This window comes from Myxocyprinus asiaticus, chromosome 9 (genome assembly GCF_019703515.2).
Source record: "Myxocyprinus asiaticus isolate MX2 ecotype Aquarium Trade chromosome 9, UBuf_Myxa_2, whole genome shotgun sequence".
In the NCBI taxonomy this organism is placed as follows: Eukaryota; Metazoa; Chordata; class Actinopteri; order Cypriniformes; family Catostomidae; genus Myxocyprinus; species Myxocyprinus asiaticus.
Window position 1 is genome coordinate 9,542,402 of NC_059352.1, and position 13,547 is coordinate 9,555,948.

At 36.6% G+C, this 13,547-nt stretch overlaps 1 protein-coding gene across 2 annotated transcripts in view; it reads left to right on the forward strand.

Annotated features, from left to right (window-relative positions):
* Window positions 1–414: 414 nt before the first annotated feature.
* Window positions 415–13,547, forward strand: part of LOC127446037 (rap1 GTPase-activating protein 1-like) — a 78,207-nt gene continuing 65,074 nt past the window's right edge. Inside the window, exons 1-2 of one of the 2 annotated variants that reach the window (XM_051706647.1) lie at window positions 415–535; window positions 9,950–9,985. In XM_051706647.1, the coding sequence (XP_051562607.1) occupies window positions 492–535; window positions 9,950–9,985 (80 nt within the window). In that variant the 5' untranslated portion in view covers window positions 415–491. The remainder of the gene's footprint in view (window positions 536–9,949; window positions 9,986–13,547) is intronic. The other variant, XM_051706648.1, reaches the window with a different exon arrangement.

Here is a 13,547-nt window from a genome sequence, read left to right on the forward strand (position 1 = left end):
AAAGTTTTAATTCAAGATGTTTTAGTGTATATGCTTTAATTGTAGAACATGTAATACAGCACGTCCATTGAATTCTTCAGTTGTAATGCACCAATGGGAGTTTTTTATTATGTTATCAAGACTTTACAACCAGCCTTGAACAACACAAAGAATGTCTTGGTATCATTTCCTATATTCACATCCGAAGGATGACCAAAGGAATATCCAATGAAGTCCAAAAGTTAAGCAATACATTAAACAGCAAGCACCTGTTCACAGCTGTAGATTTACATCTCAGGTAGAGAAAGGGAGGTAAGAGAGGAGGGATGGTAAGGCAGAGAAGGAGGGACACACTCTCACACATAGAGACAGAGGCACAAGTCACACACCCACTGTCAAAAAGACAGAGGAGAAGATACTATTAAAGCAAGACTGGCAGAAGAGGAGGTTATAGGGAAAACAGACAATAACTCCTTTGTGTGATTTCAAAAGGATCTGGCTCTGTGGACACTATGTCTCACAGGAAGAGGAGTTTCACTTTTGGAGCATACGGGGGGTAAGGCAGACCACTCTGTGCTTGTGAGGGATGTGTGTGTGCATGCCAAGGACAGACGACTGTCTTTGCCTTGTCATTTGGTCTGTGGGTAACCCATACACGGAGCAAGACAAGCATACTTTTGTGCATTTGCAGTTAATTTGCATATTTGTTACACTGGCTTGACTTTATGAGGTCACACTAGACCTTTAGAATCCAAAATGTTTTTTGGGGACAGCAACATACAGGATATGTTGTTATGCGCAAAGACTTCTGGTTTTAATAAATAATAATTTACAAATTACGAGTAATATATGACTTTATATAAATATTGATTTCTAGGGAATGCACAACTGATCAAATGTATACCTTGAGTACACTTTAAATTGCTTTGGACTAAAGTGTCTGCTAATTATTCCTTACTTATGTCTTTGCTTTAGTTGGGCTACTTTTTGCATGTTTGATTATTTTAGAATCAAAAGTCACAAAGCTGAAAGGTTTGACTTTGCTCTTTATGCACAACAGAATAAAGGCAAACAAACTATGTTAGTTACTAGTTATTATGCTAATAATAACTGGACATTTCATAATTTCCAAGTTTTATTTAGTCACATGATCTTTACTAATTTAATATTACCAATGCATGTGTCTTTTATGCTTAAGCATTGTTTTCTCACCTGACACCTGTTATGAGTAGAATGGTTTAGTTAAAGCACTGACATTTGGATGACAGTAAGATGGATTTACATTCTTCAATGTAAAGGGACAATGGAAACACATCACAAAGCAGTTTGTTACATTATGTCTCTGTTGAAAGTTTCTCAGGGAAGTTCTTTGAAGCACTTTTTTGTGGAATAGCAAAATGTGGGAATAGGTGAACCTTGATGATAGAAGACATGGTACAGTGCAATAAACCTGCTGTACTTTGACAATTTACAGGCATACTGTGTGTACACAATCAGGTCTGAGAGTTTTTTTTTGGATTGGTTAAGTAATATGAAACTGGTTATATGTGATCCTGTCTGTTTACTATTACAAGTATTTCTGTAGGTGAATTACTAATATCAGAATTATACTTTGTTTCAATACAATCTGTTATGTAAAAACATTCACACTGTCCTTATTTATACAGTACTGAGAACACCATGTGATAATCTTGATTCTAACAGAGAGATTTCTTAAGGGAGTCTGTGTTTGTGTGTGTGTGTGTGTCTGTTTCTATGCTGAGTGTGTATGTAGAGGTTTCATTGTGTGCATGGTGTTTACAGATGTTTTCTCGCACTCACATGTGTACACGCATGAACACACAAACACATGTTAATACAAACACACACGGGTCCCCCATGTGGTGGTTTTTAAAGGGATACTTTGCCCCAAAGTAAAAAAAAAAAAATGTGTATGACTTTCTTTCTTCTGCAGAACACAAAAGAAGATTTTTAGAAGAATATCTCAGCTCTGTAGGTCCATACAATGCAAGTGAATGGTGACCAAAATTTTTAACAAACAAAAAGCACATAAAGGCTCAATAAAAGTAATCCATACGACTCCAGTGGTTGCATTTATGTTTTGTGGAGCGATCCAGTTTGTTTTGGGTGAGACCAGACCAAAATAGAACTTCTTTTTACTATAAATCATGACATCAGGAGTCTCTTGGCACGATCATGATTTCATGCTCGATTAACACCTCCTAGCTCGAGCGCTAGATGGTATAGGAAGTGTAATTGAGCTCAAAATCATGATCGCCAAGGAGTCTGCTGTCATGATGTACAGTGAAAAAGGAGTTATATTTTGGTTTGTTCTCACCCAAATCCAACTGGATCACTTCAGATCAACCTATTGTATAAAGGTCAACCTTTATGTCATATAATCATTAGAAGAATCCGTCCGTCCGTTAAGGGGTGGTCACACTACACTCCACGCTCCATTCACTCCCATTAAAACGCGGGAGACCAGAGACGTAAGCCCATGCGAAGAAATTTTGTACAATGCTGCGTACCAAAGTTCAAGTTTGGTGAACTCTAAAATGTGAATCAGCATGACGAGAGGACACGTGACCAATAGAAGATCGAAACGTAACACACTGGCTCAATTCAAAGGATAAATATTTCAAAGCTTTGTGTTTTTATTGTTGCTGGAAAGTGAGTAGATGGCATATTTTTATTATATTTAGTTATTTGTGAAGTGTTATTTACTAAAACCAGAAGCTCTCCCGCATGACATTATGTCCTGGTCCGTTGCGTTGTTTGGAAAAAAAAAATTGCACGTTCAAAGTCTAGTGTGACCGCCTCTTTAAAATGTGTTAGTATCTTAAACCAGAAAAGTACAAAATAAATAAATAAATCGTGATAGCCCTGCGTGTGCAATTAGTTTGTGTCAACAGAGCAATGGGCATTCACTAAAATGCACTGACTATATATTTACTTTTTAAATGCAGCCTTTTGCGATTCACGAAGCTATTGTTTGTCTTTAAAAGACAGTAAAATTCATGAGTCATATAGACCACTTTAATGGGGCTTTTATTGTTCTTTTATGTCATTTTTGGAGCTTGACAGTAACGACCATGATTAACACACAGTATCAGATTTATAATCCGGTTATAAACATTGTATTGGAATGATCGATGCATCCCTAGTAGAAATGCAATTTTCATCACAGACACATACAAAATGTACATTTTTGCCTCCAAGGAAGTGTGAATAGAAAGTGTGTCATTTAATGAATTCTCTTTAAGGCCATTTGTAGCAACTCAATGTAATAACTACACAATGTAATATGTTGTAATGTAAGAACTTTCTCAGAACATAAAATCTTGAGCTCATAATAATAACGTTTTTTTTACATTATAAGAAATGTATTACATTATGAACTAGGGCTGGGTGATTAATTACATTTTATTTTCAATTACGATTTTGGCTTCCAACGTTTATGAAAGCAAGATAATCAAGATAAAACGATTATTGTGCCACATTCCATTTCACAATGAAACACCCTGGCGTTATATCTTTAAAGCATCCTTTATTAAAGTTTAAATAATAATGAAGCGGGTTATGACAATAAACGTAGAAACTGGCATTTGTCTGTGCGGTCAGCGCCGTGTCTAATGAGTTGCGTGAAGTGATCAGGTAAGAGATTGAATCTTCTCCCGGCTGACGCAAACTCTGGCACGGGGACACTCGTCACTTGCGCGCGTTTGCTGCAGCTAGATTATAATGTGATGCTTGCGACAGTGAATCATAATATATGTGTCACGTTCACTGTGTGTATCTTATCATGAAGAAAATCGGCAATACGCAGCTCTATTAAGAAGAGAAAGCTAGTTTTTTGTGAGTTAAAGATCGATCGAAGTGAACATAAAGGTGAGAGAGTGTAATCTTAGCCAAAATATGTTTTTGACTAGTCTTTTTTTGGCTTGTTTTCCAAAATAATATCTAAAACATCAAATTTAAACAACATTTACTTTAGGAGCTATACTGCAGAAGAAAAAAAAATTATCGGAGAATGTTGAATATAATATTTAATCAGGGCTCGACATTAACGCTTGTCCGGGACAAGTGGATTTTTGAAGGGGCAAGTTAAAGAGAATTTTACTTGCCTGACCGGACAAGCAGACTGATTAAAACATCAATAACTAAAAAATAACCGGCTATATTTGTGATAGCCTAGGCCTGTCACTTATTAGAAAGTTAATATTCTTATTCTGCTTTTGAAAGTAATCCAGAGCACGGAAGCTGTGCCCTGTTTGATTGACAGGTGGCGTATGTGTGTGTGCTGAACATGCACGTGTTCCGAAAATGTGTTCGGTGTGCCTGAACGGTCAAATACATTTTAAAATTCTGCCAAAATGCCCGTCTTGGTGAGGTATTCATGTAAACACAGAGTGTTGTTTAAAGTGAACATAAACAGCAGAAAAAAGCGGATTTGTATTAAAATGTCAGACTTGTAAGTATAAATGTAAGCTAGTAGACCTGCTGCTGTCTAGTGTGTCATTATAATAATTAAACAACCAGAACAAGAAAATTAGAAAACACTCACTGCTCTTGACTGGGTAACTTTTTAGTAGCTTTAAAAAGTATTAATGTATTACAGTCATACAGTAAAGACCCATAGTAGTTTTATGTTGCATTTCATTCTGAATGTTTCCTTGAATATTTGATAGCCTACTGCTGTTAAAAACTTTTAAAGCTGTTAAAAAAAGCACAGAATTTTCTTTTTTGTTCTATTATTTTGAATCTATTTCTATTCATTGCTGTTTTTTATTGTTATTTTATTACTGACTGTATACTAGTCTTGCATAATTACTTAAGAACTTGAAACCATTCTTCCATAATTAACATATTAGTTATGTTATTATTTGTTGTGGTTTTGAAGCTGATATTGAGAACACTATGTAACACAATTTTTGTTCCTGGGTAGTAAGTGTTGTTTCCTAATTGCTTATTCCTCAAAAGTATAGAAAATGGCTATTATTCCCCACAAACTTTGCTTTTGTGACCAGGACAGTGATATTTTGAAATGTAACTATTTCCAAAGAGAAAACAGGCGAATTTATGTCTTTTCATCCACATAAAGTCAGAAAAAAACAACATATGAATCCAAATTAACATGTATTTATACTAAAGTAATACAAAAATGACTACAAAAGATTTAGAAGTGAGTAGTTTTTCGAGATTTACGATTATACTGTAAATCACTTTCACAAATCAGCCCCCAAATGTAGTCTTCCATCATGTTCTCGTTATACTGTCCTTGGTAGTGGCGTTCAAAGTCCAGTATATCCTATGGAAGCACTCGCCTTGCTCCTCCGAGTACGCTCCCATGATCTCCTTGAATTTATCAAGATGAGCATCAAGGATATGGACTTTGAGGGACATCCTACAGCCCATTGTGCCGTAGTTCAGAGTCTCAACCAGCTCCACAAAGTTTTCGGCCTTGTGATTGCCCAGGAAGCCCTGAACCACTGCGACAAAGCTGTTCCAAGCCACTTTCTCCTTACTGGTGAGCTTCTTGGGGAATTTTTGCACTCCAGGATCTTCTTTATCTGTGGTCCAAAAAAGACACCGGCTTTGACCTTTGCCTCAGACAGCTTTGGGAAGAAGTCTTGAAGGTACTTGAAGGCTGCCGACTCGTTATCTAGAGCTCTGACAAATTGTTTCATAAAGCCCAATTTGATGTGCAGTGGTGGCATCAGCACCTTCTGGGGGTCCACCAGTGGCTCCCACTTGACGTTGTTCCCACAGAGAACTCAGTCCGCTCTGGCCAGTCCCACCTGTGGTAGTAAGCCTTGGTGTCCCTGCTGTCCCAAAGGCAAAGATAGCAGGGAAACTTGGTAAAACCGCCTTGGAGACCCATCAGGAATGCCACCATTTTGAAGTCTCCTATGACCTCCCTGCCGTACTCATCATACTTCAAGGCGTCCAGCAAGATCTTGATATGTATCCACTTAGGCAGCTGGAACTAAACTGAACTGGTGGGCTTAAGGCCCCAGTATTTATACTACTATTTATATTACTGGAAAGTTCTAGAAGTTACTCCAAGTTTACTCAGCACTGAATCTATCTGGAATGTTCTGGAAAATAGATACATTTCAAAATATCACTGTCCTGGTCACAAAGCAAAGTTTGTGGGGAATAAAAGCCATTTTCTATACTTTTGAGGCATAAGCAATTAGGAAATAAAACTTACTACCCAGGAACCAAAAAAATTGTTACATGGTGGAATCGCCAAATTTCACTACTGAAATTCTGGTATTGTGATAATGAATAGCCTTTATTGTACATGGTAGATCTTGCAATAACATGATGAAAAAGTGTGAGCACCCCTGCTGTTAATGGTGGCGATGGAGGCTTTCCTTTATTTGACTACTATAAGTAACATAAAATAATTATCATACGACAATATCTTCCTCCCCTACCCAGTGCAATTTATATGTCAAGTTCAAGGAAATCCACTGTTAAAAAGATGATTGTTTTTAAAAGTTCAATAAATGCATGATGTTTGAAAGTCAATGAGTAATCGTTTTAAATAATCGTGATCTTAATATTGACCAAAATAATCGTGATTATTATTTTTGCCATAATCGATCAGCCCTATTATGAACTCACAAAAACATTTGAATTAAAATGTAATAATTTTATCATATTATAATAATTTCCAAAAAATGTATATTTTTAAGGCATAAAAAAAATTGGTATTCATTTACAGTACATTTTTAAAATCTAAATATAGTCTTTGACTACAGACAAAATGCACCAGAATAAATATTATTGCATTTATTGTTGTTGTTGTTGATGTTGTTGATATTATTATTATTATTATTATTATTATTACTGTACATTATTTCTAACATAAACTCAGCAAAAAAAGAAATGTCCCTTTTGCAGGACACTGTATTTTAAAGATAATTTTGTAAATTATAAAGAATCTTTATTGTAAAGGGTTTAAACAATGTTTCCCATGCTTGTTCAATGAACCATAAACAATTAATGAACATGCGGCCGTGGAAAGGTCGTTAAGACACTAACAGCTTACAGACGGTAGGCAATTAAGGTCACAGTTATAAAAACTTAGGACACTAAAGAGACCTTTCTACTGACTCTGAAAAACACCAAAAGAAAGATGCCCAGGGTCCCTGCTCTTCTGCGTGAACGTGCCTTATGCATGCTGCATGGAGGCATGAGGACTGCAGATGTGGCCAGGGCAATAAATTGCAATGTCCGTACTGTGAGATGCCTAAGACAGCACTACAGGGAGACAGGAAGGACAGCTGATCATCCTTGCAGTGGCAGACCATGTGTAACAACACCTGCACAGGATCGGTACATCCGAATATCACACCTGTGGGACAGGTACAGGATGGCAACAACAACTACCTGAGTTACACCAGGAACGCACAATCCCATTGAGCACGTTTTGGGACCTGTTGGATCGGAGGGTGAGGGCTAGGGCCATTCCCCCCAGAAATGTCTGGGAACTTGCAAGTGCCTTGGTGGAAGAATGGGGTAACATCTCACAGCAAGAACTGACAAATCTGTTGCAGCCCATGAAGAGGAGATGCACTGCAGTACTTAATGCAGCTTGTGGCCACACTAGATACTGACTGTTACTTTTGATTTTGACACATTATTCCATTTCTGTTAGTCACATGTCTGTGAAACTTGTTCAGTTTATGTCTTAGTTGTTCAATCTTTTTATGTTCATACAAATATTTACACATGTTAAGTTTGCTGAAAATAAAAGCTCAACTTTATGTTGAGAGAAATTGTAAACTTTGTTTCACTTATACATTATGTGCTGCTATTACTTATTACTATGTAATTACTTACATTGTAAGTTGCTACACTGTGTTCAAAATGTAATACATTTCTCATGCAATAACCTATTTCGTAATGCGAAAAACATTATTACATTATGATTTTATTACGTTTTGAGAAAATTCTTACATTATGAAAATTTTATTACATCAATTATGTAATACTTATTACATCATGTGCAGTTATTACATTATGAGTTGCTACACCATTTAAGACAATATAATTCGCAATTTCTTTGAAAGTTTCGCCTGCCATTCCCTGGAAATATCAGGGCATTTAAAAATTGTGCTTTCCAGGCCTGGAAAAGTACATTTATGAAAACTTTTAAAGTCATGGAAATTTCTGTAGTGAATATAGTTTTTCCTTACTGTGCTCAGCTCTTAAATATTTCATCAGTTAGAAATTGCTGGGTTTTTTTTAGTTCAATCTCTGTGAAATTATGTTTACAAACCTTATCCAGAAATCACGAACAACTGGGCAAGTCATGGAAAAGTAATGGAAATTCATTAGTCAAAAAGAGTGGAAACCATGATGGCAGTTTTGTTTTGGCAATGCGAGTGAGGTCATTTTTATTTTCAACTGACGAAACTAGACATCAGCATAACTTATGCTATTATTTTGCTTTGCTATCACACTGCTCCTTTTTTTGCACTACTTCTCACCAGCCACTACCATACCTCGCTACATTAACCTGTCATCTCTCACAAAACAAAACAAAAACTCACACCACAATGGATTAAAAGTCTGGTTCGCCGCCATTTTGTCTGAAATTTCAGAGCTGTCTAGATCAACTCACTGGACATAAATGTCTCGTTAGATTGGAGCTTGACCTCTGTGAAAATGCACACAATATCGCACAACCTTAAAATTCTCTCGCAGATAACATTAAATGTGACTATTCAGACAGAAAGCACTTATTCAGCTGGTATAAACTGACATTTATATACCTTTTCCATTACATTCATATGTTTCTCTCAGTCCTGCTAATGTTTGCTACGTGTGCGACATGTGAATCTCGCCACGGACTCATTGATGTCCCCTGCAGAAGCGTTAATTCATATTGTTGATACAACAGTAACACCTTTCAGCAGCATTTTTCCTTGTGCTCAGCAGAAGGTTAGAGAACACACCAGTGCTGTGATTGACAGCCCACAGGCCCTGAGGAGCTCTGACATTTTCACTGTAGGTTCAGGGTTAATCGAAGGCCATAAAAGGAGATGTACTCTAATGCTTCTGTACGAAGGACAGAAAGTCATATTAGTTTGAAACGAGGTGAAACTTATGACAGAATTTAATTTTGGGGTTAACTATTCCTTTTAACAAAGAAAAGGGATTGTGGAACCACCTTGTGGCAATAGAACAATATTACATCCAACAACAACTACAAAATGTTAGCCAAGAATAGGAGGTTCATTCTGTCATGCGCAACTGTCATTGTCTTCAGCATTGTGGCTATTTTGATATTTAGTCTCATGAAAGGCCTTATTCACAATACATTTGAGGGCTGGGCTGTTTTTAAACCAAATGCCGTCATAAGAGTATTATTAGAACAAAACCACAGCTCCAATTCAGGGAGAATGTTTAAAAAGCTGCTAGTCTCATTAGCGTTTCACAACCTTGAATGCCCTCAGCACATTTTAAGCCCTTTCATCAAGCAAACCGAGGAGTTTCCATCAAAATGTCTCAAATGTATATGCGTACACGCAAATTGCCAAGATAAAGGTTTAAAGGTTTAGCATACAGCACACTTCATTGAGGATTGCGGAAATATTTCAGAGGATTTTAGCAAAGGTAATTGCTTGTATTAATGGATGATGTGCTCCAGTGGTTCCTCATTATCAAATTGGCCCTCACCTTTCATTTACTTGATAGATTTGCTGAGTTATCATATCAAGTTGAGTGTTAAAGTGTATAAGCATTACATCAGTGGTGAATTAATTAGCCTTAGTATTTAGCAGGCTAATGGCACTGCGTGAAGAGTGATTTACAGAGTGTGTTAAATGTGTGAAATGAATTAGCCCCCTTTTGGTGTAATGTCTATATAAAGTATGTATGGTTGTCTAAGTACTTAATTCTCTTATATTGTTAGTGTTTTTAAACAGTATGTTATTGTTTGTCTCTGCAGAGTGGACAAAACCTTTTCCAGGACAAGACATGTATGGTAAGCCTTTCTCTTTCTTAAAAGTGTTTATACACTTGTTAGTAGTGGTCAACTGATTCGGGTTTTTCGATGACCAATATGCGTAATACAGATATACAGTATACTATGTGTACAGTATTTAATATATATATATATATATATATATATATATATAATATAAAACATAAAACAGTATATTATTTATCAAATAAATTACTTTAAAGGTGCAGTATGTAAGATTCAGAAACCCTTGTTATTAATGACACCTGTGGCCGTTAAGTGAACTGCAGCCAGCTACCTGTTGCTCGTGCTCGCCAGATGAGGTTGCATAATTAAAATTACACAGTTATGATTGTTTTACTACAAACTTTGAGACTAAACTAAAACTACTTATCAGCTAATATAGCATACTGATACACACATACAGCTACATACTACCGAACTATACACGGACAGTTTACTGTTGCACTGCTGTTATGTTGCACTATTGTATGTTTTGTATGTCATATGTTGTACTACAAATAAGAAACTGTAAAGAAAGCGTATTTGCTTAAATTTATCCTGTATACTTGACTTTAAGAATAAAGAGAAGATCGTTGAAATTATTTGAAAGTTACGAAGCAAGGTAGCTTGCAATTTGTAGCGTTTGCAGGCAAGATCATGTTAGCTAAAATTACACAGATCAATCCTTATGGCACTATATTTCACATGCTTTGCATTTATGTAAGCTTACTTGTCCAATAAGAAGAACGACAATTCAGGGTCGATTTTGATCCCCAAAACCGAACGAAGATCCCTCCAGGAATCAAATTCCCTGCCGATGTTCACTCTAGTTTTCACTCGACCACGATGACGATAAATTTGTATTTTATGTATTTATTTATTTATTTATTTGGCTTACTCAGAGTTTTAGGAGTCGGTGTTGTGCTGTGAGCCGGCCGTTTGCTGGATTCCATCTCTAAGATAACGTTACCTAGTGTTGTAGACAGTTGTCACTGTTGAATTGCGGAAGCAATGAGGCAAGGCTCTCCGGAGTGCGCATAAACGTCACATCCTTTGGATTTTCCCGGCAAAAGCAACCCGCTCCCTTCGCATGAAAATCAGTCTACAGGCTTTAATAGGCAACCTAGGAAGTCCGGGAAGGGCTCATTTTTTAAGTTGCGTTACAAGCCGTTCACACATTGGCAAAAAAAAAAAAAAAAAAAAGGCGAATATTACATGAAAATTTTTACATATTGCACCTTTAAATGTACATATAATTTAATGTAATATATATTTTATATATAATGTAATGTACATAATGTAACAAAAGCAAATGAGAAAATGACTAAAATTAAATCAACATTTATTTCATACAATATTTACTCAAAATGCTCTCAGAAATATTAGAAAGGTGAAAATGTTATGCACTGGCAAGCTGTTAACAAATTTTGAAATAACTAATTGGATCTCCAGAATGGAAATTCTTATTTACAGAGTTGAATTCGAATGCGTCGTAAGGGACCTTTACAACAAAAGACCATAGGGTCTAAAAAAGCTAGACAGAGTGCAGTGAATGAAACAGAATGCAAGTGACTCGAGACATGTTCATAAGAAACAGCATCTAAAAAGCGGCACTCCTGTGCAAGACGCGGTGCAGCGGTCAAAGACGTTACGTAAAACAAGATGTTTACATAGAGAAACAATTGCTAAACAGTTCAGACAGATGCAATTAATTGCCGTAGTCAGCGGGATTATCAGCCCATGCTGATAATCTCAGAATGGCCAAAATCAGCCAATTAATCAACCGATATCTGTACATCTTTACCTTTACACATTGGAAAGCTACAGACAGGTCTTTGTTTCCTATCATGTATAATTTTTTTTACCACGTTCCGCATTAAGTTTTGGAAATGTACTCTTATATATTTGGTTGTATATATTCTGATTACATTCAATAACCAGAACAGTCACCTTAAGCGCTGGTATCTGTGTATATGAGTGGTTCTGAAGTTTCTGAAGTCAGGTTGCATCCACTTACTCTACAAACTCTCGGATAGTTTTGAATCACCCATCCCCAACTGACCACTGTTGGAAAGTTTTACGCCTGCCTGACTGACAGCATTATTACTTTAGGGGGAACTGGCTACGTATTAAGCTGGTTTATAATGGTGGTGAAAAGCATGTGTCTGGAGAGATGTGGAGAGAGAAGAGGGAATGTGAAAGGAAAGTGAGAATGCCGAATGTAATTATGGCGGGACCTGGGTTTCACTCTGTGTATCATCCCAGATGAGCACTGCAGTGCATACTAATGCGACAAGAGACCCAAGAGATTGCACACTAGAAAAACTATCTTTTTTTTTTTTTTTTTACTTCCTTACAGTTGTTTACTCTTGTTATTTCTCCTTTTAAATATTTCTCTCTCCCTCTTTCTTATCCTCCTTTTTAATCATGCTCACATTCAATTAGGCAATAATGTTTAAAGGAACATTCCGAGTTCAATACCAGTTAAGCTCAATCAACAGTTTTCAATAGTTCTGTTGTCAATATCAAAAAGTCATTGTGACATACTGGCAACCGGTAAAATCCATGAGAGCATCACACACAGCAGAGATAGGTTAAAAAATAAGAAAAATGTATCCATTACAAGCTAAAACTGCTCCAGATAGAAATCATTAATATATATGATTTGTTTACTGTCTTTGGCATTTTGCTGTAACACAAATCACGAATTATTAAGCAACTGCTTGAAGACGCGGTGCAGTTATTGAAGGTTAAACTGTTATATCTGTTATTAGTGGTATTGTGACCAACGTTAATCTGATTTAAATTGGGATCCTCAGAGAATAGCACTGAGATGAGTGCCTGATGATGAGATATTGAGAGCACCTGGATAGCTGCATGTTTGAGTCACACCGAGAACGCTAATGTTAAAGAGAGTGAAGCTAAAAGTGCTCATGTTTGCTCAAACATTCTCTATCGCTCCACACAACGTCTGATTGTGATGACTCTCATTACGTCATGTGTATTTGCATGTTTATTTGTTGTTTAATTTGTTTTTATACCCATTAGCAGCATCTTTATCCTCTTTCTGCTCACTGTGCAACGAGTCAGAATAATTACCATATTGACTTATTGATTAATATTCATACACGTAGTTCTTACACATTTTTAAAAACAAAACGATAAATTATATTCATCATTTGTCAACAACTCACCCTCGAAAGGCCACTCTATCATGCTTCAAAGGCTGAGCAAGCGCACATTTATTAGAGGAGCAGTGTATGTGTGATTCCCTGCATGCTGCAAAAAAGATCGGCTCTAAATCTAGGCACAATCGCCGATCACGGATTTAAGTCTAATATCGGCCGATTTCGATCGGTGGCCGATCGATTGATGCACTAAATGGAAGTGAATGGGGCCGGTCATAAACATTAAAATACACATGCGTGTATAATGTTTGTGGTTTGAGGCTCTAACGGTGTGTATTTGAATGTTTATGGACTGGCCTCATTCAATTCCAAAGTAAGTGCCTTACTGTAACTTCGATTTTTGCATAAATAAGGGGGACGAGTTGAAATAATTTTCTGTGGTAATTAACACT